This window comes from Solea solea, chromosome 6 (genome assembly GCF_958295425.1).
Source record: "Solea solea chromosome 6, fSolSol10.1, whole genome shotgun sequence".
Lineage (NCBI taxonomy): Eukaryota > Metazoa > Chordata > Actinopteri > Pleuronectiformes > Soleidae > Solea > Solea solea.
The window spans coordinates 27,729,670-27,749,514 of record NC_081139.1 but is presented as its reverse complement, the minus strand read 5'-3'; the positions used below and the strand labels follow the sequence as shown (position 1 = coordinate 27,749,514).

Here is a 19,845-nt window from a genome sequence, read left to right as displayed (position 1 = left end):
AGTACCTGGTACCAGGTACTATGCTAGTGGAAATGCTACTTAAACCATGGCGTGGCGAGGTGAGGCGAGTAGAGCCGGTGGAAACGCGCTAATAGTTACCTACTCAGCATGCTTTTGGAACCTCGCTGAGCAGGTACTTAAAATAGTACCTGGTACCAGGTTACTATGCTAGTGGAAACGCTACTTAATGTCGTGCCAAAGTGAGCCAGTGGAAATACGCCATGAGTGTGTGTGTGTGAGTGAGTGAGTGAGGATGACTGAGGGTAGATGAGACACACACACACACACACACACGCAGTGTGTTTTCTCTGGTAATTGTTAATTAGTGCCTGCAGCCACAAGGCATAGTTTTATTTAAAATGTGAATCTTAAATTCTTAATGAAGAAACTAATAAAAGCATAATCCTTCAAAACATTAACTTCTCTCTCCATCTTGTTTCTTTCTTTCTTTCTTTCCGTGCTTGTCGTTGAGTCAAAGTCTGTTCCTGTTCTCTGAGGAGAAGAGGAAGTAACCTGCACCTGATCTCCATGTGACGACTATTTCTGTTTCCACATCATTCATTTGTGTCTCTGTGTTTTTACGCATGTAATATTTGACACCGTCAATCTTTTTAAATGTTATTCAAATGACAATCGGAACCATTATGTAGAAATGACGGCTGATATCGCAAAATGATAAATTATATTGAAATTACAGTCAAAATGATCGCAAATGTATTATTATTTTTATTATTATTATTTGTTCCACTCTAATCTGTCTGTTCTGTCTTTACCAGCAAAATAAATAACGCATGTTGAAATGTGACGGCATGAAGGCCAACAACACAGTAAGTAATGAGAAATAAAACGATTATAAATCAATTCCATTTTTATTGCACTTCAAAAATCACTGTCGTATTTTTCCATCACTTTCAGTTTCTACAAATGAGTTTGTAATGAACGGCTGAAGCAAACACTGCTTAACTGTTGTAGTACAACGGTGAGGAACACGCCCACGTTCACTTGAGGAACACGCCCATGTTCACCTGAGGAAACGCCCACGTTCATCTGAGGAACACGCCCACGTTCACCTGAGGAACACGCCCACGTTCACCTGAGGAACACGCCCACATTCACCTAAGGAACATGCCCCCACACACACACACACACCTGTTTGTCTGTTTCATGTTTAAAATTTGACACAATTTTAATTTAGATAAAAGTGAGTGTCGGTGGATGAGTGAGTGAGTGAGTGAGTGTAGGTGAGTGGGTGGGTGAGCGAGTGAAGGTAGGTGGATGAGTGAGTGTCGGTGGGTGAGTGAGTGTTTAAACAGAAACACCGGTCACACAGAGTGGATGAGGGTATTTAACGTTTAAAATTTGAAACAATTTTAATGAAGAGAGAAGTGATTCACTGATTATTATTAATCCATTTCTAAATAAATCAAAAATTGGCGTCGCGTCGTTATAAGTCAACAAAAAAACATAATACTTAAAGATTTGAAATCTGTCGTTTGGTTTTCTTCTTTTCTTTTAAATCGTTAATGATTTATCGACAGTTGTTTATTCACCCGTTCATCGGAAATTTGCAACACTGGATCAAAACAAGATGTGTGTGTGTGTGGGAAAAGCCTGCTCTTTACTATCCCCACACACAAACATGTAATTATATAGAAAGATCTAATTATAATACAGCCATAATCACTACTTACTGTGTGTGTGTGTGTTCATGGACAAACGACTCGAGCTCGCTCACTCTCTCACACACACACATTGCCAGAACACATTCTCTAGCCCCTAACCCTAACTAAACCTAATTCTAGGCCCTTGGGGGGGCGGGGGTGTCCGTATATCCTCACAAATACAACCATTCACCTTTAGTACTGGACAGGAAACACACACACACACACACACACACACTGCGAGACTGCAGGGGACGACATTTTCCTTTCATGCCGGCAGTTAACGAGGAAAATTAATTTAATTCTGTGACACTAATCAAATCCTCGTGAAGCAGAGAGTCTCTGCTGCTGCTGTTACTGCTGCTGCAGAGAGGACGACTACACACAGCAAAGAAGCAGAGGAAAAGAGTGCAGTAAAGGTATGCACTGATGGAGGGACGGGAATCAAACCACTGATAGGATAAAAAGATTGTGACACCTCTAGTTTCTGTTCTAGACACGACTTTAGGTGAATACACAAATTTCCTCAGACTCTGTTCATTCTGTCTCCGTTTCTGTTATTATATATCTGTAACGTGTACGCCGTCTGCTGTTTTACGGTGTGACGTTACAGCGCCACTAACAGTCCTGTCATGTGTACTACAGCGGGGGCGGAGATATTCCCTGAAACGACACCGTTTTTGCGGGGGGAAGGAAAAGATTGTTTACGCCTCGTTCCGTGACACAGTTGGTTAATCTGTCGCCCAGTCAGCCGTCAGACTGTCGTGGGTGGAGCCAGTCTAGCTCCACCCTGACCGTACTGAAGCGTGAGCGGCTGGGGCCGGTTACTTTGGTTCCATTCCTTACTCAACCAAACTGTTGCACTCAGTGGAAACACGGCTCAGGAGGACGACTGGTCCTGACAGGGTCAGTGTTTATGCCAGAAAAGGTCCTAAAGAGGCAACACATACAAGAACACACACACACACACACACCATGGCAGAAGTGACTTGTGTCCTGTTCTCACCACAGGAAGTCTGCAAGTTCCATCACGTTCCGTGTTTCCACTTTACAAAAAACAGGGAGCACACACACCGTGACACATCACACCTGTGGCTGCTCAGGTGAAACGCCGTCACGTGACGTCCTCTACCGTCACATGACTTCCTCCACCGTCTGATAGACTGAACTGAAGTGCAAACATGTGGCATCTACTGCACATGAAGCATAGAAACCTCTGTGATTCACGATCCACTCTTACACAACACTGCTGTATCTCTGCACACTGAGTCACCGGCACATCAAACATGAATGACACACAAACACACACACGGCATTTCACAACCAGGGCCGGACATTGCGGGGGGGGGTTTCCAAAGTGTTGCTAAACCAAATTTCGAAACAGCTCAATTAAACCATTTTAATAAAATAGTAAAAACACAAATATCAAATTTTGAGACAAACGCAGGTGCATTCTGTAAACCACTCACTCTCCCACACCAAAGTCCACAGAGAAATTCAGTGATTTGGAGCTGTTGATCCACTGCTGCCTCCCTCTGTACGTTTCATTTAAACTCATCGCAGTGACACAAACTGGCCACACGAGGCAGCAGCAGACCAGCAGCTCCTGTGTCCCCGCGCGCTCTGTGGACTTTGGTGTGGGAGAGTGAGTGGTTCACAACAACTGTATCTGTCCAACAGGTGAGATGAAGACGTGAGCATTTTCTGAAGATATCGTAGAAGACGTATGTAGGTGGACATTGTAACACATCGGGTAGATTCAGCTCTGCTGCCTGACTCAGAGAAAAGGCTGCGTTCAGAGTCGACGTGAAAACATCTGAGAGCAGTGAGACAGACGGGCAGCAAAGGGCAGCTCACTTAACAGACATCAAAGCTCACACAGCTGGTAAAATCCACCCCCATCCATCCACCCTCCCGTTAAAGTCTCTTCACTCTGGCCTACTTCCAGTTTGAACCTCTCCTCATTCATTAACCAATCAACTTCAATCAGCCATCCTGCAGTTAATCAAATACAAACCAAACAGTCAGTCTCTCCTTAAGCATCTGAACTTTCACAATTCACACACTTTTGAGCTCCATTTCCAGCTGTTTTTTAGTCTGGTAAAACCTTTCCAGCACCTTTTCTTTCTCTTTCCCATAATTTTTTTTAGTTCCTGCTCCAACGAGGTTCCGAGCGAGCTGAGCCGAAACTCAAATGTGACGTCAACAGACTGCCGGCCTCTGATTGGTCAGAGAGTGTCATCACTGAAGAGTCATGAGCGCGACGTCAGACACAAGATTCAAAGCCAACAATGTCCGACTGTAGATCAAAGTCAAAAAGACTTCAAAACCCTGAAAACATGCGTTCATCTGCAACATTCAAAGCCAACAATGTCCGACTGTAGATCAAAGTCAAAAAGACTTCAAAACCCTGAAAACATGCGTTCATCTGCAACATTTAGCAAAGCAAATGTGTCAAATGTCAACATTTAAAGAGTAACTAAACCCCTAAACCACTGTTTTCAGGTCAAAACTAGTATATATGGTTATCTCGGAATAATATTCATCCAGGTCCAATTCTTGGTAGTTACATAAATAAAAACAGTATACCAGCTGGTATTGGAACATTATTAGGGCCCAAGCCACGAATGACAGGGGCCCACACTTATTGTTATTAGGGCATTAACGTGCATAAAAACTCTTGAAACTTGGCATGGAGGTCAGGTCTGGCAAAAATGTGATATCGGCATAGTTCCCAGACCCGTGAGTTGCTCAAGGGCTCTATAGCACCCCCTGAGGTGAAAACAGAGGCAAAATTTAGTTCCACCCAATTTCCCGAAACTCAGTGGGAAGATGTTACAGACTAAAACGAACAAAAAAGTCGACCGTAACCATGGCCTCAACTCAACAGGAAGTCAGCCATTTTGAATTCTGGCGTCCATTTAGGCGATTTGCACCCGACGTAAATGAGCAAACTCGACCGTGCCCGTTTGTCATACTGACATAAAAAAAACAATTTGTACTCGAAACATCACAGGTCAAAAGTTGTCAGAAGGTTTTGCTGATTTAAGAATGGTGTGGCCATGGCAACCCTCTGCGTTTTGGCGAATTTTGACGAATTTTGACCATTCTCCACGAAACAGGAATTGCCCTATGATGTTGGCATATATGGAATTTCACAAAACTCGGTGGGACGATGTTACAGACTAAGACAAACAAAAAAGTCGACAGTAACCGTGGCCTCACTTCAACAGGGTGGCATCCATTTTTGCCATTTGCACCCTACGTAAGCGAGACACTTTAAAGGCGAAGAGTTGCCGAAAAAGGTTTTGTGGATTCAAAAGTGAGGTCAGGGAACTGTTGAACAATGTGTGGGCCCTATCATATGACTGCATGCAGTCCTTGTTTCTCCTGATTTTCAGTATATGCATTGGCCCCAAACAGAGAAGCTCATGTAGATGCTGATGACGTACGATTTTATTTGGGCAGCACCAAACGGTCATTTTCATGATCAGTTCTTTTCTTCACTATGCGATTCTTTGCTTGGTCCAGAAAATATCGACCATGTTTTCCAAAACAGGGAATGTTTATGTTTTGTTTTGTCCAGATAGAATAATTGTTAAATTTGAATGATTTCTTTGTTATATGGAGCAAATAAAACTCACATTTAAGTGATTTAAGCTTAAAAACCCAGAGAGCTTTGTTTTGCAACTGATTAATCGGCCACTACAGCCTTAAAGAGCATCAACATGTGATAAGATTTCACCACGAAAAGTGATAATTACATTATCAAATCACTGATTAATCAACATTACCCGACTACTTGACTTTTAGCCTCAAAGGAGACATTAGAGGAGATTAAATTAGAGGAGGTAAAGACTAGTTCACGTTCAGTTTTGTGTCAACTGGGAGATTTTAACATTTAAGTTTTTTAATCAATAGTCTAAAACATGTTTATATTTAAACAATGGAAACAAAGAGAGAAGGAAAACAAAAGTGAACATGTATAATTATAATAAACTGTGATACAATACATATACATATATACACACACGTATATATATATACACACACACACACACACACACACACACATAATATTGACTCAAAAGTGTTTGTTCAATGCATAAACTTCATACAGACACATGTAACCTCTGACTGGATGTTTAAAGAACGTCAGAGGGAAGAATTTTAAATATATAATTCAAACAAATAAAAAAATTAATTACAATTGGAAATTTGACCACGGTTGAGTGAGCGAAACAAACTATTACTTTGGAAATACGCATTTCAATTTTAAAATAAAATAAAATGTTTAGGAGAAAATAAGTTAAATATTGGGATAATATCGTATGGTTGGTTTTTGATTATTTGATTATATCTAATTCAGTTACTTTAGTAAACATAATCGGATTATTGAAAAAATTATTGAGTTCAGATGGTGCAATCAGATTATTTGTGTTTACTTCAGTCAGATTAATTCAATGGTTTACGCCACAACACACATCTTTCACATCCATTCACACCCTGCAACATGGGTTTTACATGTCTTTGCTAAAGGACACATTTAGAGGAGGAATTGAACCCACCACCTTCCAGTTGATCGACAACTGGCACTACCACTGAGCCACCATGGCTCAATCCTAACTCCTCACATGTTTTATACTTTCCCTTTCACTTCTAAAACGTAAGTACATTTTATATCCGAAAATGATTTTTGATACTTTAGTACATTAAATGTCACACGCTTTAAGACTTTTACTGAAGTCATATTATAAAAAGGTTACTTTTCTGGTCACATACTTGTACTTTTACTCGAGTATCACAGGACTGGCTGCAGGTGAATGACATTTTGAACTTAAACTAAACACAAGCAAAGTGTTAATGTAATAAAACTGTGTTTTTTACCTTCATGTCGTTCATGATGAGCTGAAAAAGCCCTCCCAGAGCGCCGCATTCCTTCTCTATTCCCGCATCCATTTTTCCACAAGCTTGGAAAAACTTCCCAACACTTCCAACTTTCCTCTTCTCCTCTCGTTTCTTTCCTTTTTTTTTTTCTTTCCAGCCAAGTTTAGAGGGAAAAAAACCTCCAGCAGAAGAATCAATGGGTTTTAAAACAGCCTGAGGTTAAAGTTCACGGTAATAACAAACACAATCAGCAGCGAAGAAAAAAAACTCTGAAGAAGAGTTTAAAACAAAAATCATCCATGTTGTCAGCCGATGCTAGCAGCCGGCCAACGCGACACACGTCCCGCAAAACACCACGTCATGACTCACGCCGGGTGGAAATGTGCCACGGTTCCTGTGACTTCAATCCACGTTGATGTTGCTGTTGTTATGTTTTTGTTTTCAGTCGAAGACAAAACAGACAAAATACGGCTAGCGCGGGATTAAGCTAACGTGGCTAGCTCGGTTAGCGTTAACTCCGCTAGCAACCTGTGACCGTGCGCGCGCGTGCGTATCCTACGTGTATGTATGTGTGTGTTTGGTTTTCCAAAGGAAAACACACGCACACACACACAGAGAAGAGTGTCCAGCGATTTAATCTGCTTCCGGTGTAAATGTCTTCCACGGCTCCCGCGTTGCGTGCGTGTGTCCCGGTGATTCCACGCTTTTTCCCACAGAGTTGTGAGCGGAGCTCCGGTAACGTTTCTCTCCGGTTCCTTCACGGGAGTCCCGACCTGAAGTGAACGAGCGTGACCGAGCGAGCGCCGCCGCGTCAAGCTAGCCACGCCCACGGACGCCACACATCCGGACATAGGTCTTTCAAAACAAGAGCCCCCTCATACAAACATTAAAATCGGCTCAACCTTTCTTGTTCAATTTACATAGTAACACAAATCCACGCAGTCAAATAACCGGAGGCTAACACAAACACACACATACACTAAACAAAAGTCTACGATATCTGAAGAACATGTTCACGTCTTTATCTCACAGTCAGACAAACACTTTCCTGTTTAACAAACAGGAAAGTGAAGTTTGTAAACCACTCACTCTCCCACACCAAAGTCCATAGAGAAAATCAGTGATTTTAACATCACACACACACATGTTGATTCACTGATGCCTCCATCACTAAGTTCACTAAGTCTTATTTTGTGACTTTTGCTTTTAAAGTTTGTTCAGATTAACCTCAGTGACATAAAGTGACCACACGAGGCAGCAGAGGACCAGCAGCTTCTGTGTCCCCGCAGCTAAACTCACGGTTTTTCTGTCTCTGGACTTTGGTGTGTGAGCTGCCAAATCAAAATAAATGCCATGTAAATAAATAAATGTCATATATGTTTCCATCCATCGTGTAGCTCATTAGCCACATCAATCCTTACTGTAAAACATACTTCTTTTTAGGGTGTTTTTCTTACAAGTGTCCCTTGTAAGAAAAAAAAAAAGCCCTTCATTGTGCATGAAATTAAATTATTTTACTTTGAGTTTGTTTAAGTTTAAATTTAACTCATCTTCTCTGGCTAAAATTGTATGGTTTCTTTAAATGTTGGATATAAAAGTCATAATCAAAATAATTTGCATCGATGACGTAACGGTCAAGTGATTAAAACAAATGTCGTCTTTTAAGGTTTTATTGTGTATTTTTTCTTGTTTCCTGTTGACGCAGAGTTCAGGTAGCTTCACACTGACATGTGTCTATGGACCATGGAGGACGCGGCGGGCCGACGGGGCGGAGCTACACGGAGGAAACGTCGGGCGGGGCGATCTGCAGAGACTTTACTTAAGTGACAATATTATACTGATATGATAATGATGTACACACACACATGTTCGACATCCATGACTTGAGGGGACATTGCTTTGACTTACATTAATTTCCTGGAGACTTACTCTAACCCTTAACCATAATCACTATTGACCTAATCCCAATCCTAACTCTAACCTCAACCTAACTTTAAAACATGTACCAAACCTTAACATGTTGTCATTTACATGTTGGACAAGTCCTCATAATGTGAGTGTGTGTAAACAGGTTTAGGTCCCCACAACATCAGTAATACCTGGACGCACACACACAGTGAATCAGTGTGTGTGTGTGTGTTTGACAGAGTCACAGGAGCTGCAGCTTTCCTAAAGTCTGGTCACCACGGCGACCATCAAACTGAGTCACAGGAACTTTCTCCCTTCCTACTGGTCTGGGTACCATGGCAACCATCATACCACAGAGGTGTGTGTGTGTGTGTGTGTGTGTGTGTGTGTCACATACACCACCATGTACACACAAACTTTTTGTCTTTGTATATTTTATAAATCTGCTCTGAACACTGTGTGGGATTAACTTTAATCTCATCTAAATGTATGTAAATGTTAATCTGTACACACACACACACACGGAATTATCAAACATACAAACAAAGAAACAAACATCTGACAACATCATGAATGAGCTCACAAACCTCAACAGTAGCACAGCGACACCTGCTGGACACTGTGTGTGTCCAGGTATTACTAATGTTGTGTGGGGACCTAAACCTGTTTACACACTCACATTACGGGGACTTCCTTGTGGGGACAAAAATCAAGTCCCCACAATGTAAATTACTACATTTTAAGGTCAAGACATGTTTTAAAGTTAGGTTGAAGTTTGAGTTAGGATTAGGATTAGGTCAGTAGTTATTGTGGCTAAGTTTAAGGTTAGTTTTAGTCATTAACTGGTTATGGTTAATGATTAGTGAATAGTCTGTCTCCAGTTAGCTGTGTGCACCAATTGTCAAGCAAACCTATATTTGTGAGGACATTTGGACTGGTCTGCACAATTATAACTGACTGTGTGTGTGTGTGTGTGTGTGTATGGTCTCACTCTCTCACAACAAACCTCATATAGAAAACAGGTGATTTTAACACACACACACACACACACACACACTTACACACACAGGAGTCGTTGATCCACTGCTGCCTCCATCACTACGTTCAAATGTCTGATTTTGGGCCAGCAGGCCAGCAGGGGGCGCACACAGCTCAGACATCACTGGCTCTTCCAACTACACTTGATTCTTGAATAGGACATTAAAAAAAAACATTATGTAAAAAAATAATATGTTTTCATCTCAACATTGGTAAAAGCCACAAGTCAAGTCACCAACTACATTCTGCCACCAGAGGGCAGTCTAACATTTATTACTGTCTCAGTGGAAACGTCATCGCAGCTCAAACACAATAAACAGCAGCAAATACACACACACACAAACACACAGATGTGTAAAACTCAGTCTCAAGTCAAGCTTAGAGAATAAAACAGAAACAACCCTTCAATAAAAACACACATGACATTTTTAAATGATTTAAAAAAAACAATTTATTGGTTTATCAAGAGACGATAAAGTGAAAAGACAGATTTGATTCGATCATTTTTCGACAGAAACATCCAGAAAACAATAAAGTTGTATTCGAGCACTTCCTGTTTCCATTTTTTTTAAAATATATATTTAAAGTTAACTTAAAGTCACAATACAGTGTCGGCTGTGATTACACTGTAAAAACGTGATTACATTTATAAACAGCGGAAATGTTTTAAAAAGTGAATTTTATTTTGAAAATAACGTATTCTCTGTTAAAGGTGCAGTACGCAATACAAGTCATCACGGTTGTATACTGATTACACTGTAAAACTTTCACCTCCAATTTATTTTTTCAGTTAAAAATGTCAGTAAATTAAAAAATCTTATTTTTAAAATAATTAAAACAAAGAAACAAACAAAACAAAAAACAAACTTAGGTCCAAATGCAGCCAGATTTGTTTTAAAGGTGCAGCCATCAGTTATAATCTGTGATTACACTGTAAAACCTTTTATTATTACATTTATAAATGTCAGTCACTTTTCAGTTCACGTTTAAAAAGTAACTCTGTTAAAGGTGCAGTACGCAACACACGTTATCATGGCTGTAAAAGTTAAACCATGTTTTTAAATGTATTTCTTTGTTATTTTAAAAGAATGATAAAAAAATAACGACTCACTCGGTCCAGACGACGACTTTGAGCACATTTGTCGTGACTCTTTTAAAAGGACAGTCACGTCAAACATTGACGTGTTGATCATATTTGTTGATATAAAAGTCAAATGTGATGTAAAAGAACGTCGATTTCTGTGAAATAATCAAACACTGAAGCCAAACATTTACGTTCAAAACCTGGACATGAGGATGTTTCTCAAATGTCACAAAGTTTGAATGAAGCAAAGAAAAAAACTGAAAATATTCACCGTTAAGAAGCTGAAAAATCACTTTTAATTGTTAAAAAACAACAACACAGGAGTCGTGAGACAGCTGTGAGTTTGTGGGTGAACATGAAGACGAGTCACAACAAACAAACAAACAAACAAACAAACAAACAAAGTCATCAACAGCAGAAGCAGTGAGAGGAAAAACCTTGTCGTTAAAAATAAAAACTCTTTACAAATTATATTAATTCAATTATTTTCTTCTTAACCGTTTACATTGAGTGCCAGAAATAACGTTTAATGTCAGTATATATATACATATATAGTATATGTATACATATATACACACACATTAATTTGTGATATATATATAAAAATCATGTTATTGCGATGTATTGACAAAGTACCACTTAGTGGACTTAAATGTCAATTCTCTTTACGCTAATCCACAAAAAGTTCAACGTTTATTTGTAACAAGAGTTAAAAAAATATGTATAAGCAAAAAAAATGCAATAATATCGCAATATTTCATTGTCTTGATTCCCACCACCCCTAGTTTATTTATATATATATATATATATATATATATATATATATACACATATATATATATATATATATATACATACACACACACACATATATACACACACACACACACACAAACATATTTTTATATACTTTTTATATACAGTATATAAAACGTACGCGAGTTGCCTTTTACATTTTGTCAAAATGATTTTTCGTAATAATTCTATTATTTAACTGAAGATTCTGTTTGAAATAAAAACAGAAGAAGACAACGACGACGTACGACTTTACGGTGAATGTCGGGAACAGTCGATGTTTCCTGTGAGTTCAGCGTGTTTTACTGTGACGTGGCACAAGGGGGCGCCTGTCATTGTTTCTTACACAGAACGTAAAGTGGTTTCACTTTTTACATTTACAATTTAACACCATAATATATATATAAAAAAAATCCACTGTGGGATTAAAAGGAACGTTTTACAGCGACATGAAACGTCGCGTTCTCCCTCCACGACGTCCAGAGTCCAGGTCGTAGACTGGACTCTGGCGAGAATTGCACTTACGATCGGACGAGGGCGCCATTACGCTCGGAGTGAGATCGGGAGCGTACGAAGTTGGGAAGATGTTTCAAAACTCGGTGGATTATCGGAGGCTGAAGATTGCGTCGCGTGAACTCGGCTTTACTTGCTCACAATCGTCTGCGTTAGCAAACTTGACGCTAACCTTCCGAAGTCCTCGCGTTTACAGTAAGATCGGAGAAGACGCCCGCGAGTCCAGTAGCTCTGGATTTTTTTATTTGCTTCCACTTAAAAATAAATTAGAAATAAAATGAAATAAGAACTGCTACGAGTCCAGATTGCAGATCTTTGAGTTCCCCTGTCTGTCTCCGTCCGTCCACCCCTCTCTTTGTCTTTTGGCGAGATTGCTCGCGATCGCCAGGGCTCCGCCCTTCAGGAACCTCACAAAGTTCTCGCCGACCAGCGGGCCCATGGCGTACAGACCCGGACCGTCTGCCGCCACCACCTTGTTCGTGAACGGGTCGACCTCAATCGGGTTCCGCCGGCACGTGATCGGCTCACTGGGGTCCACGCTGAGCCGACGCCCGTTGTCCTCCAGGAAGGTGAGGTTAGGGTGAGCGCCGATGAGGACCAGCGCCTTGGAGACCTGGACCACCGTCCGCTGCCCGGAGTCCGACTCCAGAACGCACTTCCCGTTCGGCCGGAAGGCGACGACCCTGTGACACGGGAAGCTCAGGTAGCCCGTGTAGGAGGAGCGGGACGACGCGGTGGAGAGGCGGTCCACGTTCTGTGACTGCTCCTGAGGGGGAGGGGTCGGTTGGTGCTGCTGCCGAGTCATCATCTGGTGAACCTGCAGGACCAAACGTTACGGTTTTCAGTGAGGGCGGAGCCTTTCATGTGACAATCATTTAAGTCTAGTTTTAATTTCGTGAACGTGCGGCTGGATGTTTGAGTGCAGGAGCGTGGACGCCGCTCACCTTGTGATACTCGGGGTAGAGCAGCTTTGGCAGCTGGTTGAAAATGAGTCCCGGGTCGGCGACAGAGCGCCTGAAGGCGTGGTAGATGGGCGTGTTGAGGTGATGAGCGGCCAGTACCGCGTCGGCCGCAGTGAGCCCCGCCCCCACCACCAGCACCGGGTCCGAGGACTGGTCGAGCTCGCCGCGGGCAATGGCCGCCTCCAGCTCCCAGAAGGAGTGGCAGACGAAGCGCAGGGACTCGCCCTCCACGCCGAGCCTGGCGGGGATGTCGTGCGTCCCCGTCGCCAAAACCACGTTGTGGGCCAACAGCGAGAACGGCTCCTCCTCCGAGACAGACGAGCCGTCTACGCCGAGCGAAGGGGGTGGGGACAGGAAGTGAGAATTAACACATGACACTTTGTCTGATGCAGAAACAGCAGCGCCGTCGCTCAACCTACCTCCCAGCTCCTCCCCCTCTCTGCGCTGCAGCCCCGTCACTCTCCAGCAGGGCGGCGACCCGTCCTGGTCGCCGGGCTGCCTGGTTACCGCGGTGACGGTGGTTCCACAGGCAAAGTTCTGCTCGAGCGACATCTGCGAAACGTAGTGTTGGTAATAAGAGGCGATCTCTGCTGGTGTGGCGCGGTCATTACGCACATTTCTGAAAGACAAGACACACACACACACACACACACACACACACGCACACGTGAGTTTAACAACAACACAGTACATCAGTGACAGATTATATTATAACCATTATAATGTGGGTTGGGGATGACGTCAAAGAAACTAACTTTTACACTAATGCGACATTAAAAATAAAATAAACATTTTCTTTTAAAAATCATTCTTTGAAGCATTTTTAAACCTTTAAATACCAGTTTGCGTCACTTTTTAAAGAAACTACACTCTCATCACCTTAAGTCCAAAATTGTCCTGTCAAAAAAATGGATTTTCTCTTTTGAACGTTTGAAGTCAGACGTCGGCAGGTGATTGACATGTTTTATGTTAATGAAGTTTGTCAGCCACAAACACAACTAGAACAGACTAAACACAGAAGAGTCCACAGGACAAACAAAACGTTCTGAGCTAATTTGTTCTGCTTTTTGTCTATTTGCTGATATTTCCACACGATGGAAAAAAACATCAAGTCACGCAGTCACACCTGCGTTTGTCTTTCATCCAGTCCTTCAGTTTGAGTCCAGGAAGCTCCATCCAGTTAGCCAGGCTCAGCGTTAGCATGGAGCCCTCCATGGCCTTCAAAACAAACACACACGTCAAACTACACATGAACCAAGGTCATTTACATCTGTGTGTGTGTGTGTGTCTGTCTGACGTTCACAGGGTTTTACATTAAATTTGAATTTTTTTCCCAGCTTTGGCTCAGTGAAGCAGAAACACACACACACACACACACACACACAATAATGAGAATAATCTGTGAATAATCTGCAGTCACGTACATGCCAGGCTCCTCCAGGTGAACCCTTCCCTAGCACCAGGTGTGAGATGGCGCGCTCCGGCTCGTATCGCCATTCCAGCGGCGACGTGTGGTCCAGTCCGAAGTCGCTGTCGGGGAGCAGCAGCGAGTCGAAGAGCACGGCCACGGGATTGGACGATCGGCCCTCCAGACCCTCACACAGGTACTCCAGATCCTAGAGGGAGGGGCCAGTGACATCATGAAGCTGTGACTGCGTCCACACAATCAGACAGACAGACGTATGACGCGGGCGCACAAATCCATCCAGTTTTGAGGCACAGGAAGGCCCTGAACAACGCCTTTATTTTCGAGGAATAATAATAAAAATAATAATAATAATTCTTAATTTTTAAGTCATATATGTACCATTTGTGAAACATTAATAACATGTTTTTCCTGTTTACACGTGCACGCTTCGGTTTAGTGCACCGGTGCGTGTGTGTGTCCGTGAGTGCGTGTGTGTGTGTGTGTGTCTTACCTGCTCCAGCAGTGACAGGTGAGGCTGCTCCACCAGTTTGCTGTGCAGCAGGGGGTTGGGGTGCGATGCTCCAGGTGACAGGTAGGGGGTGTAACCTGACAACAGGTACGACAGACAGATCCCAGAGGGGCCGTTACCTAGGAAACAGAGAGAGAGCGAAAGAGCGAGCGAGCTTTAGAAGGAACTTTATCGACACCATCTTTCTCCCCTTTGTTTTCCCGCTGCAGTACACATGCCAGGCCTGTGTGTGGCACTGTAACAATGGCCAGCTGTAATGAACTGCAGTGACTCGGCAGTTTGTTGAGTGACTGTTGCCACAGCAACCACACGGCCACACACACGCCGAGAACTTAAGCTGCCTTCTGTCGCTGTGCTCGTGAAAACACCGCAGCAGAGCGGCAGCATGACTCAGCACGACTGTGTGAACGCCGACACCATGACTCGGCAAGAATGCACACACATAAACAGCAAGTATGAACAATTATTACAACGATGATGATGATAATGATGAGCCTTCATCATTAATTAACCTGTCAGAATTGATTGATTGAAAAATAAAAATGCTGATCAGTACAAACCGGTTTTTTTAACTGAACATTTTATAAGACTTATTTTTTAACGACAGATGAGACGCAGGCTTTGTAAAGGCGTTTTTAACTTTGAAACATTTGGTGACATAAGAAACATTGTTGAGTAAATATTGCAACATTTTTTTTACCTTAATCATGTTTTAACATTAATAACAAGTTTGTTACTTAAATGACATGTTTATGTAACTTTGGAACATCCATGTTAACACTTTGATAAAACAAGTCGTTATTAAAACGTTGCTGTGGCGATTATGTCACGACGTCAATATTCACTGTTTCTTCTTATTTGTCAAGTCATTGTTTGATTGTTGCAGCGCTGAGAGGAAATAAACGCAGCGTGACAAGAGTCAAATCTGCCGAGTCAGGATTACATAACGACTACGTGTGTATGTGTGTGTGTGTGTGTGTGTCTTACCAATAATCACAACAGGCAGAATCTCTCTGTCTTTGTCATGAAGCTCCATTATAACTGAAAGGAAAAACACCATGATGTTAATGTTAATGTTTGTTGTGGTTCCTCCCTGCAGCTGTTGGACTGTACAACAAACACTGCTCGCAGCAGACCTCACGTAACCAGGCTCCTCATGCAATACTGTACACAAGGGCAATATACTCATTTACGCTGTAAACATCAAGTCCATACTGTGTATATTCTGCTAACTGTCTATAATGTACCTTCTATTTTAACTCTTTTTTATAGTCTAAGTGTTTAAGTGTCTAAATCTTTTTATATTGTCATTTTCTTTTTTGGTAATGCATGTTTATTATCTGTATCTTTACGGTCTTGTTTTATTTATTTTTGTGAGCATCAGCATGACTCAGCATAACTGTTCATCTTTGCCGAGTCCTGTCATTGGCTACAACTGTCAGTCAGCACACACACACACACACACACACACACACACACATATTTTAAAGTTTAACAAAGCAACATGATCTCACATAATCTCAGATTACCAGATTAAACAGTTTGCTGCTGATTTTACTGGAGATGTTTTTTTCTGATAATACAACAGTTTCTTACCCTTGTCGTCCTTTTTTGACAATTGAAAACCTTTTGGGAACGTGAGTCAAATTAAATGACACATGTTTACACATGTTTGCATTGAACACGTCAGTTTATGTTTGTGTTTCCTAATATAAATAATATTACTCTGACAATGAAAGAATGTTAAAATAAGTCAAGTCATGATGAAGGTGTGTTTTCACTGTACACCCTCAGGCTGTGTGTGTGTGTGTGTGTGTGTGTGGGATCACGTTTCACTTCCACACCCATATTTACAAAGGTATTTGTTACAAGAAGAAAATGAACGTGCACATTTACGAGGACAACTTTAAAAAATGAATGCTTATATTGTTTCTATTTTCTTATTCTGTTACTTGTATATTTTATTTGATCAAGTTTGAAAAAAATCAACTTTAAACCATCAATTCACATTTTAATATATTTTTTTTATTTTCAATAATAATAATAATAATAATAATAATAATAATAATAATAATAACAATAATAATAACTAATTCAACCACATTTATATTTCATGTTTTCATTCAATTACAAAGACAAAAGGTCAAATTAGAGAATAGGGAGGAGGAAGAGGAGAGGGAGAGAGAGAGGAGGTGAAAAACTCTGTACAAATGATCAAAAGAGGAAAAACTTTAGGAGGTGGAAACACTGAAGGGAGAGGGAGACAGCTCCTCCTCTCTTACATAAGAGGAGGAGCTGGAAGCACACACACACACACACACACACACACACACACACTCACACACTCCATGTTTTGGCACAAAATGCCAAAATGATTTCCCAGGAAAAAGTGACCATCACATGACTTACAGTAAAATATGCTGAGTCACCACAGCCGTGTTCTATTGTTAGTTGCACCATGTTTTATGACATTTCATAAACAAATATAAATATGTATGTATATGTATATATATATATATATATATATATATATATATATATATATATATATGTATATATATATATACACACACACACACATACATATATACATACATATATATTCATATGTAAATACATATGTATATACATACATATACATATATATACACACATACATATACATACACAGTTTATTGATCAGTTAAAGCATGTGTGTGACACGTGTTAGTGATATGGGTTAGTTGTGCGTCTGTCACCACGTTTACATAAGAACACAGGAATAAACCACGGTACACGACGTTGGTTCAGAAACAGAACAAAAAGGGTGAGCAGTTAAAGTAGTGTTTGTAAAGTAGTGAAATATATTCTTCTATAAATCCAGGAATAACACAGGATTACACCGTGTGTTGACGTTCTCTGACGATGACTCAGCATGTGCTCACATTCACAGTCAGTCTGTCATAACAACGAAAGAGCTTTCACTAACCAGGTCTAAATAAACTGTTTACACTGTGACACAGGTGTGTGTGTGTGTGTGTGTGTGTGTGTGTGGGATCATCAGGATTTATTAATCCTCTGCTCCAATAATCCAGTTACTGATTATTCAATTAATCAGCACATTCACTCAATTTTTATTTTAAATTGTTGTTTGATAGTACAGAGAAGTGTTATTATTATAATTCAGAATTCTGACTTCCGACTGACTCAGGGGTGTAGTGGCTCAGTGGTTAAGATCGGTACCCTGCGTGCAAAAGACTTCATGTCTCAAGTTCAACTCCACCCCTGGCAGGTTGTACTCCATTCCATTGTAAGTCGCTTTGGATAAAAGTGTCTGCTAAATGATAATAATAATAATAATGTAATGTAATAATGTAATGACTCTTTTTTACATGTGCCTCTGACTTTTTAATGGACTAACGGAATATGAACGAAGTGACAGTGACTCAGCAGAACTTGTTTCTGAGAGAAACTTCAGGTCAAACAAACACAGCTTCATCCTGAGTTAGTCATTTTTAAAATGAATAAAGCAGGGGTCTCAAACTCCGGTGACCTGTGGGCCACTGACTGTCTCGTTTGGTCAAGTATGAGCTCAAAATGACATATCAATATGCCGCATTGATTCCCTATATATGTACTCTATTGCCTCGTGTGAGCTTTTCTGTCTTTTACTTCTTCTGTCTTTTAGCCATTATGTATATGTATATGTATATGTATATATATATATATATATATATACATATACATATATATATATATATATACATATACATATATATATATATATATACCTATACATATACATAAGTGCTTGTTTTAATATGGAACAATATTTATGATGCAAAATGAATCTATTCATTTAAAAAAAATAAAAACATACAGAAAGGACTTTTAAGAAAGGACGAGTTAAGTTGACGTAAGAACACGAGTGTGACGTGAACGCGTCACTTCTTCTGGAGTTTTCCACGCCGACCCACCCGTGACCCACCGTCCTCCGCTGACCTGCGCCGCGTTACGTCACGAATGTCACATCACGTTCGTGCGCGAGCACCGCCGAGACCGCCACTAACCCCGCGTGAGTCTCGTCACGCCGCGATGAAAAATTAGATGAAATTAAAAAAAAATAGAAAGAAATGCAGCGGCTTTAATTTAAGTGAGATGAAAAGATGGAGGATACTCACGCTAAAATGGCGGTGAATCGCTGCGAGCACTTTTAAACTGACATACACGGTGTTCTGCTGCTGCTGCTGCTGCTGACAGTCTCACTCAGTCATTCCGCTTTTGTTCCGCTGATTCTGATTCTGATTCTGATTCTTCTTCTTCTTCTTCTTCTTCTTCTTACGCTTACTCTTTGCAGAACATGTGAGACGTAAAGCTGCAGCAGATGCCGCACACTCGCCGCTTTTTATACCATTCACACAGCCAGGCACGAGCCAGCCAATCACAGGCCACCCCCCCCCCCCCACCTCTGCCGGCACAAGCCCCTCCCCTTTCCTCCTTCATCCACAAAGCAAAGATCGTCTCTGGCTGCGAGATGGACACGAACACGAGTTTAGCCGAGCGTGGTCGGCAGAGGAAGCCGAGCGTCGCCCGCCATTTTGTGAGTGTCATCGGTGGAGACGAGCTCAGTCGTGAGTGACGCTTTTATTCTTTTGGTGTGAAATAAAAGGGCATTTTAAAAAAATTAAAAAAAACGCTTTGATAAGAAAACCGAACACGAAATAATTGAAATGACAATTGTCCTCATGAAAGTACTTTCACATAGAGATCATACGACTGTAGATAACTCATTTATTTAAGCAAGTTTTATCTCACTGTGAGACAGACTTTTCCAACAGGAAAGTGAAGTTTATAAACCACTCACTCTCCCACACCAAAGACTTTAACATCACACACACAGGAGTTGTTGATCCACTGCTGCCTCCATCACTAAGTTCAAATGTCTGATTTTGTCACTTCAGGGTTTTTTTTTTAATTTGTTTTCACTTCTATTTTTTAATTTCTCACCCTTGCATTAGAGGGTAGAGTTGATCTTTATATAAAAAAAATCACTGAGTTCAAACTTCAGTGACACAAAGTGA

General features: G+C 41.1%; 2 protein-coding genes across 3 annotated transcripts in view; both read right to left on the bottom strand.

Annotated features, from left to right (window-relative positions):
- Nucleotides 1–7,359, bottom strand: part of mtss1 (MTSS I-BAR domain containing 1) — a 35,825-nt gene extending 28,466 nt beyond the window's left edge. For both annotated transcript variants that reach the window (XM_058631007.1, XM_058631008.1), the window contains exon 1: nt 6,549–7,359. In XM_058631007.1, the coding sequence (XP_058486990.1) occupies nt 6,549–6,620 (72 nt within the window). In that variant the 5' untranslated portion in view covers nt 6,621–7,359. The remainder of the gene's footprint in view (nt 1–6,548) is intronic.
- Nucleotides 7,360–11,431: 4,072 nt separating this feature from the next.
- Nucleotides 11,432–19,128, bottom strand: osgn1 (oxidative stress induced growth inhibitor 1). Its single transcript, XM_058631009.1, has 8 exons — nt 18,946–19,128; nt 15,773–15,826; nt 14,768–14,904; nt 14,273–14,464; nt 13,975–14,066; nt 13,268–13,467; nt 12,831–13,174; nt 11,432–12,703 (listed from the first exon to the last, which is right to left on the bottom strand). The coding sequence occupies exons 2-8, from the start codon at nt 15,819–15,821 to the stop codon at nt 12,179–12,181; spliced, it is 1,539 nt and encodes a 512-aa protein (XP_058486992.1). The 5' UTR covers nt 15,822–15,826; nt 18,946–19,128; the 3' UTR covers nt 11,432–12,178.
- Between the last annotated feature and the right edge of the window lie 717 nt (nt 19,129–19,845).

Coding starts and splice junctions, on each gene's coding strand:
- osgn1 (XM_058631009.1), bottom strand. CDS start 15,821: ATGGAGCTTCATGACAAAGACAGAGAGATTCTGCCTGTTGTGATTATT. Junction 14,465..14,767: donor ACCTGTCACTGCTGGAGCAG/GTAAGACACACA, acceptor CCCTCCCTCTAG/GATCTGGAGTACCTGTGTGA. Junction 14,067..14,272: donor CACCTGGAGGAGCCTGGCAT/GTACGTGACTGC, acceptor TTTGTTTTGAAG/GCCATGGAGGGCTCCATGCT.